The 27,851-nt window shown below is 40.7% G+C and overlaps 1 protein-coding gene across 4 annotated transcripts in view; it reads left to right on the forward strand.

Annotated features, from left to right (window-relative positions):
* Nucleotides 1-13,557: 13,557 nt before the first annotated feature.
* The window catches only part of CPNE8 (copine 8), a 323,255-nt gene continuing 308,961 nt past the window's right edge, over nt 13,558-27,851 (forward strand). The window contains exon 1 of one of the 4 annotated variants that reach the window (XR_004351899.1): nt 13,558-13,978. Coding sequence is in view for 3 of the 4 variants with exons in the window: in XM_032646596.1 (XP_032502487.1) it covers nt 13,842-13,978 (137 nt within the window). In the remaining variant the exon portion in view is untranslated. The remainder of the gene's footprint in view (nt 13,979-27,851) is intronic. The other 3 variants (XM_032646596.1, XM_032646594.1, XM_032646595.1) reach the window with 3 other exon arrangements.

The raw sequence follows: 27,851 nt of genomic DNA on the forward strand, positions 1-27,851 counted from the left end.
TTAGCTGCTCTGCAGCATGTGCGATCTTCCCAGACCAGGGCTCAAACATATATCTCCTGCATTGGCAGGCAGAATTCTTAACCACTGCGGCACCAGGGAAGCCCTCAGTTTGTTCTTTCATAGATCATGATTTTGGTGTCATATCTATGAAATCTTTGCCTAAACTAACCTCATAAAAATTATCTCCTATGTTTTCTTCTAGAAGTTTAATAATATTACGCTTTATGTTGTAGTCTATGTTGGGTAATGTTTTATATGGTATAAGGTATGGATTAAAGTTTGTTTTTCAAATAGATATCCAATTGAACAATTTTTAACTTGGATAACTATTACCAGGTTGTCCTCTATAAAAGTCATACCATTTTACATTTCTGACAGAAATGCATGAGGGTGTCTCTCACAGACTCACAATACTTGAATACTAGGAAAAAAGTAGTATCTTCATCTATTGTTAAATTGCTTTTTTAAATTGTAAATGAGGTTGAGCATGATTTTATATATTTTAGAGCTATTTCATTTCCTTTCTGTATACTGTTTATTTCTGCCCTCTGTTCATTATTTTCTACTGGGATGTTGGTCATTTTTCTTTTTGTTTAGGAAATTAATTTAAAATGCTGAATTCTCAGGCTTCCCTGGTGGTGCAGTTGTTAAGAATACACCTGCCAATGCAGGAGACACAGGTTCTAGCCCTGGTCCGGGAAGATCCCACATGCCATGGAGCAGCAAAGCCCGTGTGCCACAACTACTTAGTCTGTGCTCTAGAGCCCATGAGCCACAACTACTGAGCCTGCATGCCTAGAGCCCATGCTCCTCAACCAGAGAAGCCACGGCAATGAGAAGCACACAGACTGAAATGGAAGAGTAGCCCCCACTCATCACAACTAGAGAAAAAGGCCACATGCAGCAACGAAGACCCAACACAGCCAAAAATCAATAAATAAAATAAATAAATTTTACAAAAAGATAGCCTCAAAGATGTATTGCACAAACCAGGGAATATAGTCAATATTTTTTTTTAAATGCTGGATTCTATCTGATTGCTTTTGCAAAAGTAAAATAACTTTCAGAGTGTAACACATGAACATTGAATTTCTAAAAAGTACTTTTTAAATTTTTTAATTAATTAATTAGTGTCTTTTTTAACACCTTTATTGGAGTGTGATTGCTTTACACTGTAGTGTTAGTTTTTGCTGTAAAACAAAGTGAATCAGCTATATGCATACATATATCCCCATATGCCCTCCCTCTTGCATCTCCCTCCTACCCTCCTTATCCCACCCTCTAGTAGGTCGCAAAGCACTAAGCTGATCTCCCTGTGCCATGAAGCTGCTTCTCACTAGCTATCTATTTTACACTTGGTAGTGTATATATGTCAATGCTAATCTCTTACTTCATCCCCGCTTACACTTCCACAGCCCTGTGTCCTCAAGTCCATTCTCTACGTCGGTGTTTTTACTCCTGTCCTACCCCTAGGTTCGTCAGAACATTTTTTTTTTTTTTTTTTTTAGATTCCATATATATGTGTTAGCATACGGTATTTGCTTTTCTCTTTCTGACTTACTTCAATCTGTATGACAGATTCTAGGTCAATCCACCTCACTGCAAATAACTCAATTTCATTTCTTTCTATGGCTGAGTAATATTCCATTGTATATATGTGCCACATCTTCTTTATCTATTCATCTGTTGATGGACACTTAGGTTGCTTCCACATCCTGGCTATTGTAAATAGTGCTGCAATGAACATTGCGGTACATGACCCTTTTTCAGTTATGGTTTTCTCAGGGTATATGCCCAGTAATGAGATTGCTGGGTCATATGGTAGTTCTATTTTTAGTCTTTTAAGGAACCTCCATACTGTTCTCCATAGTGGCTGTACCGATTTACATTCCCAACAACAGTGCAAGAGGGTTCCCATTTCTCCACACCCTCTCCAGCATTTACTGTTTGTAGGTTTTTGGATGATGGCCATTTTGATTGGTGTGAGGTGATACCTCATAGTACTTTTGATTTGCATGTCTCTAATGATTAGTTATGTTGAACATCTTTTCATGTGTTTGTTGGCAATCTGTATATCTTCTTTAGGAAAATGTCTGTTTAGGTCTTCTTCCCATTTTTGGATTGGGTTGTTTGTTTTTTTGATATTGAGCTGCATGAGCTGCTTGTATATTTTGGAGATTAATCTTTTGTCAGTTGATTCATTTCCAAATATTTTCTCCCATTCTGAGGGTTGCCTTTTTGTCTTGTTTATGGTTTCCTTTGCTGTGCAAAAGATTTTAAATTTCATTAGGTCTCATTTGTTTATTTTTGTTTTTATTTCCATTTCTCTAGGAGGTGGGTCAAAAAGGATCCTGCTGTGATTTATGTCATAGAGTGTTCTGCCTATGTTTTCCTCTAAGAGTCTGATAGTTTCTGGCCTTATTAGATCTTTACTCCATTTTGAGCTTATTTTTGTGTATGGTGTTAGGGAGTGTTCTAATCTCATACTTTTACATGTAGCTGTCCAGTATTCCCAGCACCATTTATTGAAGAAGCTGTCTTTTCTCCATTGTATACTCTTGCCTTCTTTATCAAAGATAAGGTGACCATATGTGTGTGGGTTTATCTCTGGGATTTCTATCCTGTTCCATTGATCTATGTTTCTGTTTTTGTGCCAGTACATACTGTCTTGATTACTGTAGCTTTGTAATAAAGGTTGAAGTCTGGGAGCCTGATTCCTCCAGCTCCATTTTTATTTCTCAAGATTGTTTTGGCTATTTGGTGTATTTTGTGTTTCCATACAAATTGTGATTTTTTTGTTCTAGGTCTGTGAAAAATGCCATTGGTAGTTAGATAGGGATTGCATTGAATCTGTAGATTATTGCTTTGGGTAGTAGAGTTATGTTCACAATGTTTATTCTTCCAATCCAAGAGCATGGCATATTTCTCCATCTGTTTGTATCATCTTTAATTTCTTTCATCAGTGTCTTCTAGTTTTCTGTATACAGGTCTTTTGTCCCCTTAGGTAGGTTTATTCCTATGTATTTTATTCTTTTACTTGCAGTGGTAAATGGGAGTATTTCCTTAATTTCTCTTTCAGATTTTTCATCATTAGCGTATAGGAATGCAAGAAATTTCTGTGCATTAATTTTGTATCCTGCTACTCTACCAAATTCATTGATTAGCTCTAGTAGTTTTCTGGTAGCATCTTTAGGATTTTCTATATATTGTACCATGTCATCTGCAAACAGTGACAGCTTTATTTCTTTTCCAAATTGGATTTCTTTTATTTATTTTTCATCTCTGGTTGCTGTGGCTAAAATGTACAAAACTATGTTGAATAAAAGTGGTGAGAGTGGACAACCTTGTCTTGTTCCTGATCTTAGAGGAAATGGTTTCATTTTTTCACCATTGAGAACGATAGTGGCTGTGGGTTTGTCATATATGGCCTTTATTATGTTGAGGTAGGTTCCCTTTATGCCTACTTTCTGGGAAGTTTTTATCATAAATGGGTGTTGAATTTTGTCAAAAGCTTTTTCTTTATCTATTGAGATGATCATATGGTTTTTATTCTTCAATTTGTTAATATGGTGTATCACATGGATTAATTTGCTTATTGAAGAATCCTTGCTTTCCTGGGATAAAACCCATTTGATCATGGTGTATGATCCTTTTAATGTGCTGTTGGATTCTGTTTGCTAGTATTTTGTTGAGGATTTTTGCATCAGTGTTCATCAGAGATATTGACCTCTAATTTTCTTTGTTTTTGACATCTTTGGTTTTGGTATCAGGGTGAGGGTGGCCTCACAGAATGAGTTTGGGGGTGTTCCTCCCTCTGCTATATTTTGGAACAGTTTGAGAAAGATAGTTGTTTGCTCTTCTCTAAATGTTGGATAGAATTCGCCTGTGAAGCCATCTGGTCCTGGGCTTTTGTTTGTTGGATGATTTTTAATCACAGTTTCAATTTCAATGCTTGTGATTTGTCTGTTTTTATTTTTTATTTGTTCCTGGTTCAGTCTCAGAAGGTTGTAGTTTTCTAAGAATTTGTCCATTTCTTCCAGGTTGTTCATTTTATTGGCATAGAGTTGCTTGTAGTAATCTCTCATGATCCTTTGTAATTCTGCAGTGTCAGTTGTTATTTCTCCATTTTCAATTCTAATTCTGTTGATTTGTATCATCTCCCTTTTTTTCCTGATGAGTCTGGTTAATGTTTTATCAATTTTGTTTACCTTCTCAAAGAAACAGCTTTTAGTTTTATTGACCTTTGCTATTGTATCCTTAATTTCTTTTTCATTTATTTCGTATCTGATCTTTATGACTTCTTTCCTTCTGCTAACCCTTGGGTTTTTATTGTTCTTCTTTCTCTAATTGCTTTAGGTGTAAGGTTAGGTTGTTTATTTGAGATTTTTCTTGTTTACTGAGGTAGGATTGTATTGCTATAAACTTCCCTCTTAGAACTGCTTTAGCTGCATCCCATAGGTTTTGGGTCATCGTGTTTTCATTGTCATTTGTTTCTAGGTATATTTTGATTTCCTCAGGGATCTCTTGGTTATCTAGTAATGTATTCTTTAGCCTCCATTTGTTTGTAATTTTTACAGTCTTTTTCCTGTAATTGATATCTAGTCTCATAGTGCTGTGGTTGGAAAAGATATTTGATATGATTTCAATTTTCTTATATTTACCAAAGCTTGATTTGTGACCCAAGATATGGTTTATCCTGAAGAATGTTCCATGAGCACTTGAGAAGAAAATGAATTCTGCTTTTCTTGGATGGAATGTCCTATAAGTATCAATTAAGTCCATCTTGTTTAATGTGTCATTTAAAGCTTGTGTTTCCTTATTTATTTTCATTTCAGATGATCTGTACATTGGTGAAAGTGGGGTGCTAAAGTTCCCTATTATTATTGTGTTACTGTCAATTTCCCCTTTTATGGCTGTTAATTTTTGCCTTATGTATTAATTTTCTCCTATGTTGGGTGCATAAATATTTACAATGGTTATATCTTCTTCTTGGACTGATCCCTTAATCATTATGTAGAGTCCTTCTTTGTCTCTTGTAATAGTCTTTATTTTAAAGTCTATTTTGTCTGATATGAGATTTGCTACTCCAGCTTTTTTTTGATTTCCATTTGCATGGAATATCATTTCCCATCCTCTCACTTTTAGTCTGTCTATGTCCCTAGGTCTGAAGTGGGTCTCTTGTAGACAGCATATGTATGGGTCTTGTTTTTGTGTCCATTCAGCCAGTCTATGTTTTGGTTGGAGCATTTAATCCGTTCACAATTAAGGTAACTATCAATATGTATGTTCCTATTTACATTCTCTTAATTGTTTTGGGTTTGTTATTGTAGGTCTTTTCCATCTCTCGTGTTTCCTGCCTAGAGGAGTTCCTTTAGCAGTTGTTTTAAAGCTGGTTTGGTGGTGCTGAATTCTCTTAACTTTTGCTTGTGTGTAAAGGTTTTAATTTCTCTCTAAAATCTTAATGAGATCCTTCCTGGGTAGAGTAATCTTGGTATAGGTCTTTCCCTTTCATCACTTTAAATAAGTCCCACCACTCTCTTCTGGCTTATAGAGGTTGTGCTGAAAAATCAGCTGCTAACGTTATGGGGATTCCCTTGTATATTATTTATTGTTTTCCCCATGCTGCTTTCAATATTTTTTCTTTGTATTTAATTTTTGATAGTTTGATTAATATGTGTCTTGGCGTGTTTATCTTTGGGTTTATCCTGAATGTTACTGTCTGTGCTCCCTGGAGTTTATTGCCTATTTCCTTTCCCATGTTAGGGAACTTTTCCACTATAATCTCTTCAAATATTTTGTCAGACCGTTTCTTTTTTCCTTCTTCTGGGACCCCTGTAATTTGAATGTTCGTGTGTTTAATGTTGTCCCAGAAGTCTCTGAGACTGTGCTCAATTATTTTCATTCTTTTTTCTTTATTCTGCTTTTAGTAGTTATTTCCGCCATTTTATCTTCCAGCTCACTTATCTGTTCTTCTGCCTCAGTTATTCTGTTATTGATTTCTTCTAGAGTATTTTTAATTCCAGTAATTGTGTTGTTCATCACTGTTTGTTTGCTCTTTAGTTTTTCTAGATCCTTGTTAATTGTTTCTTTTATCTTATCCATTCTGTTTCTCAGAATTTGGATCATCTTTACTATCATTACTCTGAATTCTTTTTCAGGTAGGTTGCCTATTTTGTCTTCATTTATTTGGTCTTGTAGATTTTTACCTTGCTTCTTCATCTGTCACAATTTTTTTTTGTCATTTCTTTTTTTGATGGGTGGTGCTGTATTCCTGTCCCAGTGGTTGTTTGGCCTGAGACATCCAGCACTGGAGTTTGCAGGCAGTTGGATAGAGCTGGGTCTTGGTGCTGAGATGAGGACATCTGGGAGGCCTCACTCTGATTGGTATTCTGTGGAGTCTGAGTTTCTCTGTTAGTCCAGCAGTTTGAACTTGGAGCTCCCACCAGAGGTGCTTGGGCCCAACCTCTAGTCTGGGAACTAAGATGCTGCAAGCATTGTGGTGTGGTTAAAAAAAAAAAAAAAGGAAGAAAGAAAAAAAGGGGGAGTACAACATTAAAGAATAGAAAACAAAATAAAATTAGAAAGATAAAAAATATATTAGGAAAAATAAAATATAATTGAAACAACTGCAACAATGTAAAATAAAACCAGAACAGAAAAAAGAAAAAGAAAAAAACGGGGGGATGGAGGTTAGGGGGAACAAGTGAAAAGGAGACATCACTAACAAAGTATAATGAACAAAAAAAAATAGAAAAATAAAAGATTTATTAGGAAAAATAAAAATAGAATCAGCAACAATGAATCAACAAGGTAAAACAAAACCCCAGTCTAAAAGAGAAAAAAAAGAAAAGAAAAGAAAAAAAACCTTTGCTCTTGGGGTGTAGTTTAGGCAGGTGTGGGACTTAGGCAGGGGAGGGGTTTCGGGTGGGGTGGGACCTAGGCAGGTAGGGGTGGTGATGTTTGAGAATGGGGTCGGATCTAGGCAGGGCGAAGTTCAAGCGTGGGGCAGGGCCTGTGCTTAGGACCTGTGCAGAAAGGGAGAGGCAGCAGGTGGAAAGGAGGGCCTGTGGAGTGCAGAGTCCCCGAGTTTGGAGGTAGGGCCCTGGGTGAGGTTGTGTGGGTGGTGTTTAGGTCCAGCACATTGGAGGGGGTCTCCGAGTATAGAGGTAGGGCTCTGAGTGGTGGTGTAGGGGCGGGGCTTGGGCTCTGCGTGGCAGGAGGGAGGCTCTGAGGGCACAGGATTAGGCTCAGGAGCCCAACAGGCTTCCCAGTGGCTAAGTGGACAGGTAAAGCACTGGCCCCATTCCCTTCCATTCCTTCGTGCTCCTCCCTCACCGTCTCCCCCAGGATCTCCCCCGTCGCCACTGGACCCCTAACTGTGGGTGGGTCCCGCTGGGTGTATGAACTCCTCCCCTCCCCCAGCCGCCCCTGATGGGTGCCGGTCCCATAGGTCCGGCCTTTTCTTTTGCTCCCCCTTCCCTCCCTCCCACTCCCTCAGGACCCGGGCGGTGGAGGGGGCCTTGGTGGGCAGAGGATCAGGCCTGGGATCTCAGCAGGCTCCTGGGGGTCCAAGTGGGCAGGGGAAACCTGGCTATGCTCCCTTTTGATCCTCTGCCCTCCCAGTAGTTCCCCAATTTCCCCCTTCGGGGGTGGCATTCCCTTCCCCTCTCCCAGCTGCCCCTCAGGGGCACCAGTCCTGTCCTGCCTCCACTTCTCCTTCCCCTTCACTCCCCCCAAGCCCCACATCCTACCTGGTTGCTGGGCGTTCCTCCCGTCCCCTTAGGTGTCTGTTGCCCGCCACTGGTGACAGATGCCCTAGTTGTGAGGAGACGTGAATTCCCTGTCCTCCTAGTATGCCATCTTGACTCCTCAATATTTGAACTTTTAACACCCTAAAATAGTGTTTTTAAAGAAGTCTCAAATTACTTCGTTAGTAAACTATTGCTGAGTTAAATGTAGGACTCTAAAATTCAAATCTCCTAATTCACCAAGATAATTTTCAGTGACATGGACTGATCAGAACACCATTTGAAAAGTCCAGAGACACAGTGACGTAAGTGGGCTTATGCTTTATTTTACTGTCTATATTTTCAAAACAAGACCACAAAATACAAAAACTTGACTCCAGTCATTAAGATGTGGGTTTCAACAGAATGCTTTCCTACTATGAATCTCTTTAGCAGCATCAATGCCATTTGGCAAAAGTATCTATGGGGGTTTGGTCCCTCAACGTCAATAGGCAAAAACAGGGACATGTTATGATGTTGAAACTTAAAGATAATTGTTCTTTGGACAGCTCTTGGTAGATGAATTTTAACTAAGGAGGAGCTTAATAAAAGCCATAAGTTATCCTTCATTAAAGCAAAAACTAAACTGCAACACAGTTTCATAGAATAAATAACTAAAGTCCTTCTTTTTAAAACAAGATTATCACTTTCAGTGTCTGTGGGAACTTTTCCTGAGCATCTAACAACTAAAACCCCATGTTTATTTCTATTAACCTTACAACATTCTAAGAGACTCACTTGAGAAACACGATGATTTAATTATTTGAACTTGAATAGAAAATACTCCATCGACTGTGACAAATCATGGTAAATTTAACAGCAATTATTAAGGTATGAAAAAGAGTTTTGTGAATTACAAAATTCTGACCAAATCTCTTGGGCAGTTAGGGAAAGTTTCAGCAAAATTTTAGCATTGTCTCATTGAAATATCGATTTTAAAATATATCAAAAGGCTGGGTTATCCCCCAAAATGTTAATTTCACTAAGTTATTAAATACTTAAGATTTATATACTTTTCTCTGTGTGTGTCTCTCCAGTTTCCAACAAAACTTTCATTTTTTTCCATGGTTGCACATTCTAATTGTCCAAGCAGGAAAGAAACCAGAATAGACTCTGACCACATACTAATTAATGTTTATCTGCCCTGCTCTAGGAAAGGTCTAAATCAGGTTTGAAAATTAGGCATTAGTTCCTTACACATTATGGCCATAAAATGCCATTGTTTCTGTATGAGGTCCTCAGCAATGCAATTGCTTACTAGATACCTATTTTTTGCACTGATGACTTCTGAAATAGGGTAGGCTTCAGGCTCAAGGCAGTAAAGTAGGGCTAAAGGTGAGCTTCTGGGAGCATTGCAGCTGAAGAGTCTGAAAAACAGACCTGGAATAATAACTGAAAATCTTTAGAGTATTATGTAATACTGGTAATTGTCCAAGGAAGAGAATGAGGCAAGCCCACAGCCAGAAAAAGAAACAAGGCAGTAATGTGGCCTCTGCAGCACCTGCTGCAATGATCCTGTTGATCTCTTTCTCCTTGAAAGCCTCTTCTTCCTTTTCCTTAGTATCTTTATCTTGGGTTTTTTTCTCTCCTATTTGTTCAAGTGCTTCTTCCCCACCCATTTCCTTGGTGGGACCCTTCCTTGTTTTCTTTTCTCCAGGGTGGATGCTCATCCTACTTGATTCTTATTTTTATTCCTTTTTCCTTTTTCCCTGGAGTGTCACTCATATGCTTGGCTCCAACTCTAACTCTAAGCTGTTGATTCCAACCTCAACAATCCTGTTTCCTCACCATAGCTCCTAATGCCTGTGGAACATTCCACCTGAGTGCTCAGCTCTCACTTTAACTCAATATATCAAAGCAAATTTTGATACTTTCAACAGTTGCTGGCCACACAGCACCTGACTCACATCAGTCAGTATGCTGGGCAGAGGAGATAATCAATGAAGACGATATGCTCCTTATGCTCTTGAAATCGAAAGTCTAGCAGGGGCAATAGGTATCAAGCAAGTTGTCACACAATAATTATTCTAATTATGATAGTTAAACGTAAAAGGTATTGTACTACAATCTAGTCTATTTTGGGCATTTAGGAAGGCTCCTGTACAAGCAAAATATTTTAGACTTTATAATCCTTTTATAAGAATGTTTACTTTCCTATATTCTTTGAATAAGCTGGAGAATTCTTTAGGCCTGTCCTTTCTGATACATTCTTGAAAATGGATTTCTTACAGCAGCTTTGAAAAATCAAACTCTCTGAATAGCAGATTTAGTGAAAAGCTACTGAAGAAACTTTAGGTAAATCTGGCAGCTGAAAACACTTATAAAAATAATAATGCAGTTTCCCTGGTGGCGCAGTGGTTGAGAGTCCGCCTGCCGATGCAGGGGACACGGGTTCGTGCCCCGGTCCAGGAAGATCCCACATGCCGCGGAGCAGCTAGGCCTGTAAGCCATGGCTGCTGAGCCTGCGTGTCCGGAGCCTGTGCTCCGCAATGGGAGAGGCCACAACAATGAGATGCCCGCGTACCGCAAAAAAATAAATAAAATAAATTAAAAATTTAAAAAAACAATAATAATGCTTAGGGTGATAATAATAATTTGGTGATGATGGTTTAAATTCTCTAGCTCTATTTTCTCATGTAAGCTAACCAAAGTAGCATTCCAAGAAGTGCCACTTATCTGCCAAGTAATAATTTTAAATTACTTATATAGCTCATATTACTAAAGGGGATCCACATTCACTATAATTCAATTACATGGCCTTCCCTGAACCATTCTACCCTACTATGCACCTCTCCTCCTTGAAGCTTGAAAAAAAAAAATCAATATATATACACATCTTCTTTATTCCATCATTACTTAAACTCCTATTCATCCCTTATGGTCTATCTAAAATGTCACTTCCTCATGGAAATGTCCAATAAATACTTTGCACTGGTTTCAAATAACTAATCTGACAGGGCAACTTACTTTATGCACAAAGAAGAGTCAAAGATGAAATTCTTTTATCTAACAGGGAAAACGGCAGTTTACAACTCTTCTAGAGTTAGATGTTCATCTGAATATGATTATCCAAAGATAACTAGTTAACATTAAGAACTTTCATAGAATAAACCCTACATTCCTTGAAATCCTTTAAATGTTTTTAGGAGAAATGCAAATCAAAACTACAATGAGGTGTCACCTCACACCGGTCAGAATGACCATTATCAAAAAACCTACAAACAGTAAATGCTGGAGAGGGTGTGGAGAAAAGGGAACCCTCTTGCACTGTTGTTGGGAATGTAAATTGGTACAGCCACCATGGAGAACAGTATGGAGGTTCCTTAAAAGACTAAAAATAGAACTACTATATGACCCAGCAATCCCACTACTGGGCATATACCCTGAGAAAACCATAATTCAAAAAGAGTCATGTACCACAATGTTCATTGCAGCACTATTTACAATAGCCAGGACATGGAAGCAACCTAAGTGTCCATCGACAGATGAATGGATACATAAGATGTGGCACATATACAATGGAATATTACTCAGCCATAAAAAGAAACAAAACTGAGTTATTTGTAGTGAGGTGGATGGACCTAGAGTCTGTCATACAGAGTGAAGTAAGTCAGAAAGAGAAAAACAAATATTGTGTGCTAACATATATGGAATCTAAAAAAAAAAAAAAAATTGTTCTGACGAACCTAGGGGCAGGACAGGAATAAAGACACAGACATAGAGAATGCACTTGAGGAAACGGGGAGGGGGAAGGGTAAGCTGGGATGAAGTGGGAGAGTCTCACTGACATATATACATTACCAAATGTAAAATAGATAGCTAGTGGGAAGCAGCTGCATCACACAGAGAGATCAGCTCGGTGCTGTGTGTCCACCTAGAGGGGTGGGATAGGGAGGGTGGGAGGGAGAGGCACAGAGGGAGGGGATATGGGGGTATATGTATACAAATAGCTGATTCACTTTGTAATACAGCAGAAACTAACACATTGTAAAGCAAGTATACTCCAATAAAGATGTTTTAAAATCTTTAAAAGGTGCCTTTCTTAAGAATTTTACAAGAACATATTGTAAACCCATCTAACACCTGTCAAGGGCCCCTATTAAGTCTCTTTCAGATACCCCAGAACTGGAAAATTACTGAAGACTCCAAGTCTATTCTCTGAAAAACCACATCCTACAGAGACACAGCCGGCCCGGGTACTGCTGTGGACCAGAATAGACATAAACCCACCCCCTTTTCCTGCACCTTGCCCTGTGAAGCCCAGTAAAAGGCTCAAACCTCCACCCTTCGGTGCCGATTCTACTCTATGAGTCTGGCTCCTTTCCTCCCTTGGAAAGTGAATAAAAACTTTGTTTTCTTCTCTTGCTAATATTTCTGTGAATTCTTTCACAATCCGCGTCGGCTCACCTAACACATATTTTCATGATTACTAGACACAGAATAGATCTTACTTTTATTTCTTCAGTAGGCTTCTATAAAATAAAAGTATGGTTAGCTTAAAAAATATACTTAGGTCTCTTCCCCTAAGCTAATTTTGGACAGCATAACAGAAATGTCTGGAGCTTTAGGACATTTTCCAATAGGCAAAGGGAAACAGAAAACTCTAGACTAAAGTGTGACAAGTGGTGGGTGGGGAGATCAGGAAAGGAAACCAAGAATGAAACGTGGGAAGGATTTTTGGCAGCGCAAAGCCTCCAGACTGCACCCACACATCCTCACCTGCAACTCTATAGATTCTCTACTCAGGTGTCTCCAATTGTATTAAAATGTTACAACCAACGTAGGGTAGGTCCTCAAATCACGAAAACGGTTCCTCCCTGAGTTAGTCTTGCCAGCGGGCAACTCAGTGCTTTGGCACTTTAAAGGAAGGTGGATACCCATAACCCTCCGTCCCTCTGTACCCCTTCTCCTGCTTCGCGGTACTCCGCGTCCTGATCTCTGTCTCCCCCTGGTGGTGAGCGTCCGGGGACCCTCAGGCGCTGGGGTGACGCTGGAGGGAAAGTGCCTGTAATAAAGGTCGCTGTAATGGAGGGGAGCGGCGGGTACCTCCCGTGGCTTTTGCAGCTTCTGCATCCTGGCACAAGTCTGGCGGCCCCAGAATCCAGTTTCCAACACTGCGCTCACTCCGGCTCAGTTCCGCTTTCATCCGTCCAGGTTCATTCATGTCTTGCCGGGTGGGAGTCGGAGTGAGGGAGGTCTGTTTTGTGGTTGTGATTCAGGTTTTAGAGCGTAACTTCCATGCATTTGGAAACGAGGGGGTGCAGAAGAGCCCCGAAAGTAGAAGGATTGTCACCTTTAGACCCCCATGTTCCGAAGAACTCAAGGAAGAGGGAAACCAGATGGCTCCCTTAAATCCCATATAGTTTTTTCCCCCTCCACCTTAGGTCCACCCTGCTCTCATCTTGTTCCATATATTGATCTGTTACTTTACCACCGCATACATAAGGTTGGAGATCGTCCCCAAGTCCGTTTCATCCTCCCCAATCCTTAAGCGGCCGCGGGCGGACAGTTCAGAAGCGGTGACTCGGCTCGCCTGTCCTATGGCGTAGTGGGGGGGACCTCCGTGGACTCCGAGAGCGAGGTGAGGATCACCGCTGGATGGGAAGGGGTGGGCTTATGATGCGGGATTTAGGAACTGTCGTGGGTGTGAAGAGGCGGAGACAAAACCCTAACCGCGCTCCAAACCGGGCTGGGCTTGCTCTACTAGACGGTTGGGTTCTGGGTCTGTGGCCACCTATCCCGCCAGGCTGCCCGGTGGCTCCGCAGAGCCTGACGCTCAGAGCCGGGAAAGGATCGCGGAGAGTCCTCAGCCGGGGCTGCTGCCTGCAAGGAGGGGGCGGGGAAGCTGAGAGCCCGGTGCGCCACTTCCCCGGCAGCTTCAGCTTGTGCAGGCCTGGCTTGCTGCTGCCTCGTGGCTTTGCACTGAGGTCCGCCTCTCCCCTCCCTCCCACTTCCCGCGAGCTGCCTCCGCCTTCTTCCTCTGCCTCCACCCTCAACCTCCAACCCCGACTGTCGGGAGCTGGGCTAGGAGCCCTCAGTGGGCCGGAGCTCTGGATGTGGGCGCCAGCCAAGCCCACGGCGCCTACCTCCAAGATGGACAGCCGCTACACCAGCACCGCCGGCCTCGGGGATTTAAACCAGCTGAGCGCGGCCATCCCGGCCACACGAGTGGAGGTGTCCGTGTCCTGCAGGTGAGGACGCAGCCCTCCCCCTCCCTCCTTCTGGCTCCCATCTACCCTCCCATCTACCCGGTCGGTAGCGCTTGGCAAGCGCTCAGGGTACCCCGAGGCTTTGCGCGGGTGTGAAGTTGCGCAGTGAGTGGGAAATAGCCCGATTGTGGGTCTCGAGTCACCGCCGGGTCGAGTGACAGAGCGGAGAGCCGCAACTAGGAGCGAGTGTAGGCTACGGGACTGAGACTTAATTTCCTTTCTGGGAAATGCTGTAAAAGTTGGCTGGGCTGTGACTCAGCGGCGGGAACCCCTGGCCTCCGCCCACTTTACAAGCCCCTTTTCACGTCGCACACCCGAGCTGTGGGGTTGGGTGATGACAGGAATCGAAGGGGACAGCATTGCTAAAAGCGCTTGTGAGCAATGCGCGCAGTGGCCCAGGACTCCCTCTGGTAGGCGTGTGCAAACCTGCTGTCTGCAAGGTTGGCTCCAAACCCGGCAGCTTCCTCCCCACCCACTTCCTGGAGCCATCCAGCTTGCTTCCCGCCCCCACCCCGGGCTCTTTGCCTTTGGCCTTCTAGGTGGAGATTTCGGCTGCAGCTTTACCTAAAGTGTGGGAAGTCAAGACATTTTGCCTGCAAGTGGATACATTTGAGTGTGTGTAACAACCTACACTCTGCTGTACGTTTCAGACTCCTTTGCGTGACGTTCTTTGGGTCAGTTTCCTTGTAAATAAAGCAGCATAATTGCTATATTGCAGAAGATTTTGAGAAACAGATGGACAGACTACACTAAATTTGTAATGGCAACAGAAGGAGAGAGAGAACTTGCAAATTATACTACTGACTGGAGCCCACTCCCTTGTTTGCATACTTTGATCTTTCTCAGTGGAAAGCTCTTCTCATCTGTCCACTTTTCGCTTGTTTTTAATGCCCTCAAATCCTCCCCTTCCTTTTTTTAGCAAAAAAAGGAAAAAATCTTGAAGAAATCTAATAAACATGGGTAATCTTCGGTGTAAATAAGCCCCAAGGCATAAACTGCTGTCAACCCAGTGGTGTTTAATTTTGCAGTGTCACAAGACTAAGCTTAAAAGCCAAAGGAATGATTTATTATTATTTTTTTGGTGGAAACTCAAGCACCAACACTCCCCTCCCCCAAGGTATTAGGGGATAGGTGATAGATAGCTTTATAGCTATCCCTGAAACTATATCCCATGATTGCTTGCTTCCTCTTAAGTGACCTCAGACCATAACAGTAATTCTGATAGTGGTTGCTAACATTAAGCTTTTGCCTTATTGTGGTCACTGCTTTAAATGCTGCCTGAGATTTCTGTCAATTGAACAAGTGAATCTGAATGGAAAATTCTTTTTAGACCTTAATTTCTAGGCCTTTTTCTTTTCTCTGAAGCTAGCTTTGCGTGCTAGAGGGAGGTTATTAACGTATACAGATAATGCATAGCCTAAAGTCCTACAATAACAGCATTTTCTAGAGTTCTTATTCTCTGCTGAACATCCTGCAAGTCTGAATGGCATGTGGCCTGTACATGGAATGAATGCAAATGTAAATTAAATCTGAATTCCCCGTAAGCTCTTTAGGGGTGATGGAGAAATTATACCTTAGCTGGTCTTTCTGCCCATAAGGTCCGTATTTAACTGCTTGTTTTGTTGTTGTTTTTTTCCTCCCTTTGATGCTTGTTTGCTATGGGTGTAGTACTGGGAATCCTGAAGTCAGTTGGCTTTAAGCCAGTTTCTTTCAGCTTGCTACCTCAGAACCTGGAGATCCCCTTGTTTCAGCCTTTTTTAATACCACTGATTTATGTATTGTTTTTAATTTTTAAATGTTCAGATAGAAAAATAAGTTCTGAAAGAGAACCCAAGTACTTTTAGTACTTATACTGTTGATAATTGGATCTTGTAATGGTAGATGGTGGTGTCTTTTGGGCTTTGGCATAAGAGACCTGGTTATACATTCTGGCTTTGTGACTTACTAGTGTTGTTGCCTTGGAGCAAGTCTTTAAGCTTTCTAATGTCTAAAATGAAGATAATTATGGTATTTATGTTATATAGGGTGTTACCAGAGTTTAATAAAATGATATATGAAAAATACTAACGCGATGTATGACACAAAAGAAAGTGTTAAAAAATGTTAGTTATTATTATGATATTGGAAATAGTATTTATTGAATAAAAATGCATTATATATGATTCAGCTATGGAATTCTGTAAATAGTCCTTCTCTTTTGAACTTCAATAAATTGGTTAAAGGATACAAGGATAGAGATGGCCTTGAGATACCTGTTCCCTCTTTCTCTTTCTTCTTTGATATGTATAAAAAGCGTATTTCCTGGTTGTTTGTGGGGATTTTACTTAGCAACAAGGTGCAGCTGTAAGCCCCTTAGCCTTACTATGGGCAAGCAGAGCAAGGAATTACCTTGCCTTTTCATATTGAAGACTTCTTATGATTTGCTGACAACCCTTTTGATAACCTCCTTTCACTGTGTCCAATCTAAGACTTTGTAAAAGTTTTATGATGTTTGCATCTTCATTTTGAGGGAGGTGAGAAAATCAGCAATTGAAGCTTTAAGCAAAACACAATTCATAGAAATTATTTCGTCTATTCACTTATGGAAGTGTTTGAGTGTCTTATATGTTTAGCCCTATGCCATGCTCCATGAGATGCAAGAAAAGTTCGCTGAAAACATAAAATCTGGTTGGGAGATAAATATAATATTAGATTATATAACACACAATAACATAGGACTAAATCCAAAGATGAGGTTCATGCACAGGTAGGGAGGAGATCATTGTGGAACAGAGTACTTGGAATATGCTGCAAAGAAGAGATGGGGCTCAAGTGGAGACAAGACAGATTGGCATTGTTGGTATGAGAGAAAGGGCAGTATATGTGGAGTTTCTGTAGTAGCTACAAAGTTGGTTGTTAGAGTGACAAGTACACTTTTCTAGCTATATTTATGTAGATAAGCTCCTACTCTTTGACCTAAGCTTCTACTCATTATTTAGCTCTTATTGCATTCATTTTTAAAATTATGTTAATTTTTTAACATTTAAGATTTTTAAGTTATTGGGTTACCTAATTAAAGTGTCTATAGCTGAAATGATACAACCTTAGAAACATAAAGTAACATTTATAACATTCCTGTTTTATTCTGAAAACAGATTAACATAGAATAATGTTAAAACCAATGGGAAAAATAATATGCAGTAATTAACTGTTTTCCCTGGAAACTTGGTTTGTTGCACTATTTCTCACACACTGTTTTGATGATTTTTGTCATTTTCTCTGAGAAATTAGCTTATCAAGTATAAAAGCAGGGAGGGCAGTCTATATTTCTAGATTTTGTAGGTTAGGTATCACATGTAAATCCTTTCAAAGCAATAATCCTGTAATGGTGATAAAACTAATTTTAAAATCTAGTGTGGAAGGAAGAATACAAAGTGGAAAAGTAATTCCTACTTTGTACTAGGAATTCTTAAAAGCACTTCCTGACCTGGCCATAACTGTCTTGCCTAATCTCCCACCACTCTTTGCATGAGCTTTATGACTGAACATAGTCTAACAAATATGTGCTTACTATATGCGAAAACTAGGGCCAGGTAAATGTGGCTACAGAACACTAATAAGAGGTACAGTCCCAAAGCATGTGCTGTTGTCTTATTGGGCCAAACTCTCTTTGCCTATGTGGCTGTACACATGCTGTTCTCTGCCCTGAACGTCCCTTCCTCTCTTCTCCTTCTTTTCTTGATTAGCTTGTTCTCCTTCTTAAAGGCTCAGATCAAACATCATTTTCTCTCATGACCCCGACCCCTCTTCCAAGCTGGATTTTGCTGTATTCTCAAAGCAGCTGGTATGTACCAATATTATAGTTATAATTCTTGGTCTCTGTAGTCTCCTTGAGGACAAGTTTTCTCTCTTTCGTATCTACACATTCTGAACTTGGCATAGAATAAGTAGTCAGTAAATGCTGGATGATGTAATTCTCTGAATGAATCATCTGTCATGGGGAGAGGGGTTTGCCTGTTAAAATACAAACCCCTAGGCCCCACACCAGATCTACTGAATGAAAATCTCTGGGACCAAGGTCCAGGAATCTGTACTTTTAAAAAGTTTTCCATGTGCTGGTTATATACATTAAATTAAAAGAAAGATATTGTTGGAATGAACAAATCTATGAATAAATCAACTCTGAACCTAGTATGTGAGTGGTAGTCAGAAATTTCTCTTTGCTTTAGATAGGGCCATTGGTGATTCATTCTCAACTTGCTGACAAGATGTTGTTACTCTGTCCTGGCACTGCTGACTTCTCAGACACCTCATATTACACAAGGCTTATGAATTGTCTTTTGGAAATTTTGTACCAGGCTTTTTTTTTTTACCATTTCCCTATACATTAAACATTTTAATTTACTTGTTTGATGAGCTAATGTCTCTGACTGTAGTTACTTGGTTTGGATTAACAGTACCTGCCTCAGTAAGGTGCTAGAAGTATACTTTTCAATGGCATGCTGGAACTGGCTTAAATGGGATTGAAATAGGAATTCGTGTGCTAGTGGTTAAATACAGGGATTTTTAAAAATTTAAGTTATGTAAGTCTAAAATTAAATTATATCAAACACAAAGTTAAGACATACTCAAAAATTATTACTTCCTAATTATTTTAGTAACTACATTTTATTATTATCTAGATTCTTTACTATCATCTATGCTCTGTTTCTTAAATCTGTGAGTTGAAAATATTATGCAATTATGTGCCACTGCTCATCTTATCTCAATCCATGTTCAGTGACATCACATTTGGCAGCTTGAAATTGACTGTGGTGGGAATATTTACATCATAGAAAGTGGCAAACACTACAAATCAGGGTTTGATATATTGTTTTATTGTTGTCTATGCTTATGACATTCTGTGGGAATCAATTGGCTCTATAGAATTTACAATAAAAATATTATTTGTATATATTTTATTATTTGTAAATTGCTCAGCTACACATACTTTCAGTAAAATTTATAATAAATTATGTACATACAACACACACATACATTCAGTTTTTTGGGGGAAATCTGTTCTTAAACATACTTGCACATCACTGTTTATAGGCCTTTTGTAAAAGATAAAGCATGTACAAAGGAAAATTACTGTTGCTGTCAGGTTGTCACTATTAGAAATTGTAGTGTCAAGTTCGGCTCGGTCTCTGGTTTTACTTTTTTACTATAATAAGTGGGGTTGTGTGATCTTTTATAATCCATGAAAGGTTTTGGCAGCCTGCAAAACACTTCTTCTTTTCTTCTTTTCATGTAGTCCTTTCCACATCTTTATTCTTCTTTTACTTTGAAGATTTTTTTTCATTTTTCCATCCACTAGTGGGATGTACTTTGCAAATTTATGTGTTACAGTTCCAACTCATTTAGTGATTAATTGAGCACTGGGGAAAACAAATTCAATTCCAAGAGACAATCTGATCGGTCCAGTGGGAAGTGATACAGTTTGAAACAGATACTGATGCTGTTCTGAATATCTATGGTGAAAGAGAATCAAAGTGTTCAAACACGATTGGTGGCTCCACTCCAGTCCACATTGGTTTATCTCTTATACACACTTTACCCTTCTTTTGTCAGACAAAATATTCGACATTAGCCTGTAAATAGGTTTTCAAGTGATACTGATGAATTATAAAGTTACTATAAGCTAGGGAAATTAGAATACCTGTTATCCTGTTAATGAGGCATGTGACAGGCATGGCCATAACAGCCTATTCTCTGGCTCTGCAGTTCCTGAGGTCCTGTGGTTCAGAATTGTATTCACCCAATAGTGCTTTTTTGGGTTTGTCTTAACCCCAGAGTTTCAGGGAAATTTGTCCTAGGGGCATGTTTGGACAGTGCTTTTGAAGTCTCAATGGCGGAGTTGCCCAGGTATGTCTTAGCAGAGAAAAGCTTTACTCATGTTGTTGTTCTATCAATAGTTTGGTATGCCCTGCATTTTTTTTTTTTTAGCATTTGGAGTGTTTAAAACAGCCTTGTAATGTGGAGAATGTGAGTCTAGAAGCAATTCACAAAGCAGGGCCCCATAGGAGAGGATGCTAAAGCTGTGCTCTTTTAGGTATGCTGTTTGTGGCATAATAGTCAGAAGCCTGAATTCCCTATTTGATTTTACTCAAGGCAGAGAAGAAAAACAATCCATCTCAAAGGGGTTTTATTCATTTGTTAGCCTGTTTTATAATAATAACACTTGCTTATTTGAGCTAGTTTGCTTAGCCTTGAGGAGCATGGGTGTGGAAGTAGACCAGTTCTAACACTTGCTAGCTATGAAAACTTGGAAAGTTACTTAATCTCTCTGTTCCTCAATTTTTTCATTTGTAGAGTGGGTATAACAATAGCCCCTACCTCTTATTTTGTTTTGAGGGTTACATAAGCTAATACATTTACATGAGTTAAAACACTGCTTGTCGCATTAATTAAGCAATCAGTAATTACAAATAGATATAAGCACAAAATAAAAATCACCCACTGTTTCATCAAACTATATGCATTCAGTTCATTTCTTTCTCTTGGGAGGCGGAGATATTGAATAATATCCTGCAAACTGAGAAAGAACTTTGAGACTGAAAAATGAAGCAGACAACTCCATAAAGTGCAATTATAAAGTTTATTGTGGGTAACTTACATACAGGTAGGAAAGATCAGGCGAACAGAAGATCCAGAGGCATTCACAGCTGTGCTTTGTACTGCCAAAAGGGGTATGGGGGATTTAAAGGTACCAAAGTTAAAAACAGAATCTGACTACCAAGTGAGAAGCACATCCACACAGACTGGAACCAGGGACACCCACCCCACTTCTGGGTCTCATGACCATTAACCATCTACCTCAGCAAAAGGCCCTCTTCCAGCTTTCATTTTAGATGAAGGCAAGGGTAAAAGTTGATAGGGAACTCATCTGGCTTGGGCGCATTCCTTTGTGAACTAGGCTAAAGCTCAGTCACCTGGAAAGGACTGCAGGCCTAAGATAGAGCTGACAAGATGGAGCCAGTATGGTTCAGCTCCACACTCCACCTCTGACATCTATAAGGCCTGCACGATCTTATCCACCATTCTTCCGAGAATACCCTAGAGCCAGACATCAGGAGTTTACATGCTGGCCCCACCCATTGTCCCCGTGATGTAAGGCTGAAAGACAGTATACCCCTGGCATTACTTCAGAGCTAGACATTGGCAGCAATCTGCATACCCAGAAGTCAGAGTGGTTGTGGATGTCAACATAGGTGGTAGCCCAGGACAAGAATGCATTAGCGAAGGTAGGTGGCACTAATCTTAGAAGGAAAAGGCTAAGGATGATAAGTGTTTTAAAGGTACCAAGAAAGAAAAATCTTCATTCAGAAACAACACTGTAGCAGTTTGGTCTCCATGTGCCAGGATTACCCTGGGCTTTGACACTTTTGCAATAGGACAATACCAGACATTTTGTGCCTTTACATCAGAACTGGGCAGGGAGATATTATATGTGGGAGCTTCAGTAGGGGCTCATAAAAGAAGCCCTACTTCAGTCCCCCATTTGATTTCTATGGGGGTGATCACCTTGGTTATGGCTGGGCCTTCACTTAGAAAGATTGAGGAAATACTATGCCAGGGCCTAGCCCTTACCCCCAAGGTATAAGGATGCCAAGCCACCTGGGAGGGGTATACCATTTGTCTCCAATCTAAGATAGTCTCCCCAGGTAGGAGGTTCTGTGACACTCTTAGGATAAGACCCACATCCCATCAGATGGGTCTCAGTGCTCCTTCTAACACTTGTACCTTTAAGGCCCTAGTTGGCAGAGCAGGCACAGTCAGTCTCTCATAAGCAGACCTGTGGCCTGCTGTGGGTTCAGTGTTTAGTAGCCACATGGCTTCTAATAGTGGTGGAGAACATCCTCTTAAAGACCCGTCTGGAGAAAGCTTCTTCAATGTCTCTTTCAGTAACCTGTTCATTCTTTCTACCAGCCCTGTGGCTGTTGGGTTATATGGCAGATGGAAGGTCCATAAAATCTCCTGGGCTTCAGCCCATTCTTTTACATCACGACCAGTGATATCGGTCCCTTGGTTGCTGTCTGTATGAATGGGGATCCAGTACATACTTTTCAACTTGGTCAAGCCCCTAATCGTGGCTGTCCGATTTGCCCTCTTACTGGGAAAGGCTTGTATCAGTCAGGTACCTGTGTCCACACAGGTCAATGTGTACTTGTGTCCTTCAGATAAGGGCAGGGGGCTGATATAGTCCACTTACCACCTGGTCACTGGACTAGTGCTCGTCAGATGTGACCAGGAGTATGTCTCAGGGGTCGTCACCACAGGCTACAGTGGGGGCAGTCCCTATCAACTGCCTGCCACTCAGTGTATTTGATGGAGAGGTGTAACCTCTTGGCTATCTCCCAGGTGGTTGGGGCCTCAGTGTCTGTCCTGGTTTTCAGTGAAGCCACTTTGCCACATCTGAGGGAGTCTGTAACTCTTCCAGGAGGACAGCTTCCTCCTTGGCTAGGGTGTCTGCTTTGTGGTTCCCAGGCAGTGTAGTTGGAGAATGTGCAGAGACGTGCCTTACCTTGATGGCAGTACTGGGTTGTGTGCACACATCCCAGATGTCCCTCTGTAGGTCAGCTCCCCACAGGTGCCGTCCCAAGATAGTCCAGCTTTCCTGATGACATTATGACATCCACATGGTCAGTCCTTTTCACACAGCCCACTTGTCTGTGGCTGTATAGAGGGGTGTAGATTGATGAGTGATCTCAAGCTATACTGCCCCCAGTTCAGCCCGCTGACTGCTGTGCTTAGTGCCTTCTTCAAACCAAATGACATTGAAATCCAGGCGAACTGCTGAAGTGGGCCAGGTGGGGGTATTGCCTTGACTGCTGCCATTGGTGAACCATGTCTCAGGAGGAATGGTCCCGATTCCGTCTCTGACTTGGCTGAGAGGGGAGCGATGGGTGGTATCTGAGGGGCCATGTCTAGATTCACATAAGACCCTGGCCCAAGGAGAGCATGTAATTTCTCAGACAGCAGGCTTGAATTGTACACATTACCTTGTTGAAGGTATGGGTGCCACTTTTGCAGTGTGCTTACTTGGGCACAGGCACTTTTTGGTTTAAGGAGCATGTTATTAACCCATTCACTTACTGGGAGGGAAGTTTGAACAGACACTGGTAAGTCCATGGTGAGGCCTTCTGTTTTTGCTGCAGGGCCAGGTAGACTACAAGGAGCTGCTTTTCAGTAGGGCTGTACCTCACCTGCTGTCCCTTCTACAACTGAGAATAAAATCCTAGTGGTATGCAATTCCTTTCCTGCCTTTGCCACAGGCCCTAGCCAGAACCTTTCAGGTGTGAGTCAACATCTAATTCACAGGCAGCGTCCCACATAAGTACTCCCAGAGCCTGAACCTGTTTTACTACAATTTCAGCCTTTTCAAAAGCTTCCTGAAGGTGGATGTCCTAGTCCCATTTTTGTCCCTTTCTAACCAGAGAGTACTATAGGGGCCGTATTATTTGTGCCGAATGCGGTGTGAAAGGATGTCAATAATCTAGTGACCCCAGAAAGGATTGTAATTCCTTGACTGCCTGGTCTGGCCAAGGCTTGGATTTTATCGATAACCGAGGCTGGGGTAACTTTTGTCTTACCTGACCAGATAACTCCCCAAAACTTTACTGACTGCCCAGGTCCCTGGATCTTGTCAGTGTTCATTACTTCCTATCCTCAGTTCTGTAAATGTGTCTGTAAAGAGGCAGCAGTTCGGGGCAGGAGTGACAAGGCATCAGAGGTCAACATAATGTCATCAATCTAATGAAATAATTCCAGCTCAGGGTGGGGCTTTCACCAGGTTTCTAGGTCCTGAGCGACCAAACTATGACAAATGGCAGGACTGTAAATAACCTTGAGGCAAGACCTGAAAGGTCCATTGCCTCCCATCCCAGTTGAAGGCAAATTGATCTTGAGAGCTAGCACACAAAAGAATGTTGTAAAAGGGGTTACAGAGGTCAGTCACACAACAGAAAGTTTTCAGCGCAGAGGAAAGATGTTCTAAAATAGTAGCAATATTGGAGACCTCCACATGGATGGGAGGAACCACCTTATTTAATTCTCTTTAGTCAACAGTCCCTTTAGGCCATTTTACTGGCTGCAATGGGTTATTTTAGGGGCTATGCATGGATCTAATGACTCCCACATTTTCTAGTTCTTTAAGTGTAGTAGTAATTTCTTCATAGCCCCCAGGCAGCCAATACTCTTTGACATTAACTATCTGGCAGGGTAAATGGACAAGGGTTCACTTTACATGGCCCACCAACATGGGTTTCACCACTCTGATGCGAAGGCAGAACTCTCCAGTAGTGGTGGTTAAATCTAGGTCTTGTGAAACATCAATGCCTAGTATATATTCTGGTATGTGGTCAATGTATATGAGGGACAGGCAGGGGACAAACAGCCAATTTGGAGATATAAGCTGGTTTGTCTTACTCGAATAGTTTGGCCCCCTTATCCATCTATAGCCCGTATTCTCCCCCAAATTTAAAAGGGTTGTCATGCAGTAAGGTATACTCAGCTGTGGTATCTACCAGTGCTAAGACTGTTCGTGCAGGTCCAATAAATCATCAGTTCCACTTGGGGCTTCCAGTCACCTCCTACACACAAAGTAGAGGGCAACGTTGTCCCAACCCCTAGTTCTCTGCATGTAGGGGATCCATCCTGGCGTTCTACTTCTAGTGATGGGACACTGGGACCCATTGCCACATGTTTATGGTCAGTAGGCAGAGGAGTGAACTGTCTTGTTAGGGCTTTCCACAAAGATAACAGGACTTAATTAGGTTGCTTATCAATGTCTTCCTTTGGAGTCCTTGCTACTCCTATATCCTGCCAAAGCTGTTTGCATGTCAACTGGGTTGGTCCTTTCTGTGTTTTCTCCATCCTTTCTTTGTTTCACCTTTATTTCTTTATTTTTGTTTGCCTTTCTGTTTCCTTCGTGGTGGACTCTTTCTGTTTCACTGAGATCTGCTATAATTGCAACTACCAGAGCTATTGCTTTACTGACCATAGGTGCCAGAACTGATATTAAGGTGCTATACCAAGCTCCAGGAGCAAGACTGTAAGAAGCAATCCTTTATACCTGCGGTAAATATTTCTTCATGGGTTGCCTGTCTTTGTTTGAATGAATGGATGAGTCCTTGGGTCATCTTTCTCTTCAACAATTATATCTTCCTACTCAGAGGAATCATTACACCTTGGATACTACCATTTGGGATTCCAGTCTTCCCGTGAGATGATGGTATTCACTTTGTTGGTGAATACAGGTGCCGCCTTTGCATTTTAGCCACTTTAGTCATTTTAGCTTGACCTCCAGGTGTTCTTGTTGTTGTAACTTTTTGGCTAGTAGATCCTAACTAGAGGAACAAGCCACTTGTAGATCTTATTCTAATGCCAGGGCCTCTTTAGATTTTTCTAGTTCCTACCTGATTTGGAGCTCGTTTTCTGTATCAGTCTCAGGGCCCAATGCAGAGGCCATAGCATACCTATTTTCCCACCTTAGTTTCTTTTTCCTGTTGTTTCAGTTAGAATGTCCAGCAACACTTTTGGTGTTTTCGGGGTGTCCCCAAACTCACGTGCCTGCCTGAAGCATTCCAAACTTGGCTAGATCTCCCCACGTGGAGGAAGCTGGCCATCCTGGGATTTCCACCACTGACAATGGGCTTTCCCCCAACACAGTTCCTTTACCCATGCCTGTTTCATTTTCTGTCTTCTGGCTGGCTTGCCAATTGTTGGGAGGCAGATGTATTGAATAGTATCCTCCAAAATGAGAAGGAACTTTGAGGCCAAAAACAAAGTAGGCAACTCCATAAAGTGCAGTGGATGGAAGGGAAGGGAGTAGGCCTGAGAGCTTAAGAAGGAGCTGACAAAATGGAACCAGTGTGGTTCAGCCACATACTCTCATGTATAACATCACATTTATACTCTCGTCCCTCTGTGTGTGTTTTTGTGTGTGTGTGTAAGTTCACACACATTGTATAATGGGATCATACTATATATTCTATATAATTTATCTTCTGCACTTTTCTAGTAATATTATATCATGAAGATGTCATTAGTTTTTGCAAATATAACCTTCCATGTCTCTGCTGTAGTCCATTATTTGGGTATACTATATTTATTTAATGTATCTCTTATTTTCCAAAATTTATTTCAATAAGTTACTGTTCATCTGCTTCATGTGAGCATTCTTATTTGCAAACACTTGAGTACACCTGTGATTCTTTTTTTCCTGGGAATAGTTTTCTAGAGCTGAAGTTATTGATAAGCTATCTTCTCAAGGAGATTTTAATAGCTTGTTTTGGTTATTTCCCCCTATTCCTCTTTAAATAAGCTGAGTGAAGTATAAACTTCTGCCTGCACCTTTCTAAATACTTTCATTCCCATGAGTAAGTTGCATTTAAAGATTAATGAGAATTTGGGGCAGCAAAGTATACCAGCAAGAAAATGGAATTGAGTCAGATGTCTTTAAATCCCATTTTTATCCCTTTTTGTAATGGTATTTTTGGTAACTTATTTCAACTTTTGGAATCTCATTTCCTAATCAGTAAAATGTAAATGACTTAAAAACCAAATTTATAGGATTATTGGGGAAGTAAATGAAGTAAAGGCTATAAAATACCCAGCACCATGCCTGTCACAAAAAAGGAGTTAATAACTGTTAGCCTTATCTCAGTTTATTATCAGTATATTGCCGTGTGGCATAGAAGCAATATAGGAGAGAAGGGTCTTTGTATTCTAATACTTTGGGATAATTACAATCAATTTGGGAAGTCATACAAACATGAAATGCAAAGTTGCAGTTACAAAAGGGAATGTTAAAGACCATACATTGTAGTCCAGGCATATACCTGGAGGAGATACAGAATAAAATAATGGTCACAAGAGTGTAGATTTGGAAATGCATACTCATGTTCTACAGATTTTACCCCACAGCTCCTCCACCAGAACACACATAATCAGATATGTGGACCTAATAGGATTTGACAAATAGGAGGTAGTGTTTAACAACAAAGTTTCAGAATCAAAGCACATTCTTGCATCTGACCAGTAAGATCAATGGGCTGATGTTTATTTAGAGAGGTCTTTTGTGTCAGACATGTGATAAAACAGATATCCAAGTAGATGACAAGACAGGCTGAAAATGGGTAAGCACTTATTGCCAGTGATAAAATGAAGTATATTTAAAAGCTGCCTTGCCTCAATGGCCAATGTTCACTGCCTGACATACAATACCTTAATACTTTCAAACTTGTGACAACTGTTAATGTTAATGCCTCTTCAGCCAGGGTCATTAACTATCAGGCCTTCTTTTTCAAGTTGTTAGACATTTTGTCAAGTTTATTCTGTAAAGAATAATACTCCAAACATTCTGAGGAAATTATCAGATAATTTCCTGAAACTCTGAAGATACAAAATATCATTGAATAATCCCTGGGTAATATTTCTATTTATTAGACAGTAAAGCTATTCAAACATAAGCTGTACTAATGAGTCCAAGAAACTTGAAAGCTTTGGACATTTACATCGGTGTCCAAATCTAAATCTATGTGAGACAGTGTAGAGCACTTAATATATGCTAATTTGCTCAATCCTTACAACAGTTATGTAAAACAGGTAATATTATGTCCTATTTTACAGGTGAAGAGATTGAAGTTCAGAGAACGTTCAAGTAATTTGGCCTAAGTTGCACATCTGGGGTGGTGGGGGTGGGGCGGCAAGGTATGTATGGAGATCCTGCTCTATACATATTTAATTCTTAGGTGTATGCTTCTGACCACTAGCCATATTCCGTTACTCTTCTGTAAGTTCTTGTTTTTTTTTAAGAGTTTTATACTATTTT

Source organism: Phocoena sinus, chromosome 10 (genome assembly GCF_008692025.1).
Source record: "Phocoena sinus isolate mPhoSin1 chromosome 10, mPhoSin1.pri, whole genome shotgun sequence".
Taxonomy (NCBI): Eukaryota; Metazoa; Chordata; class Mammalia; order Artiodactyla; family Phocoenidae; genus Phocoena; species Phocoena sinus.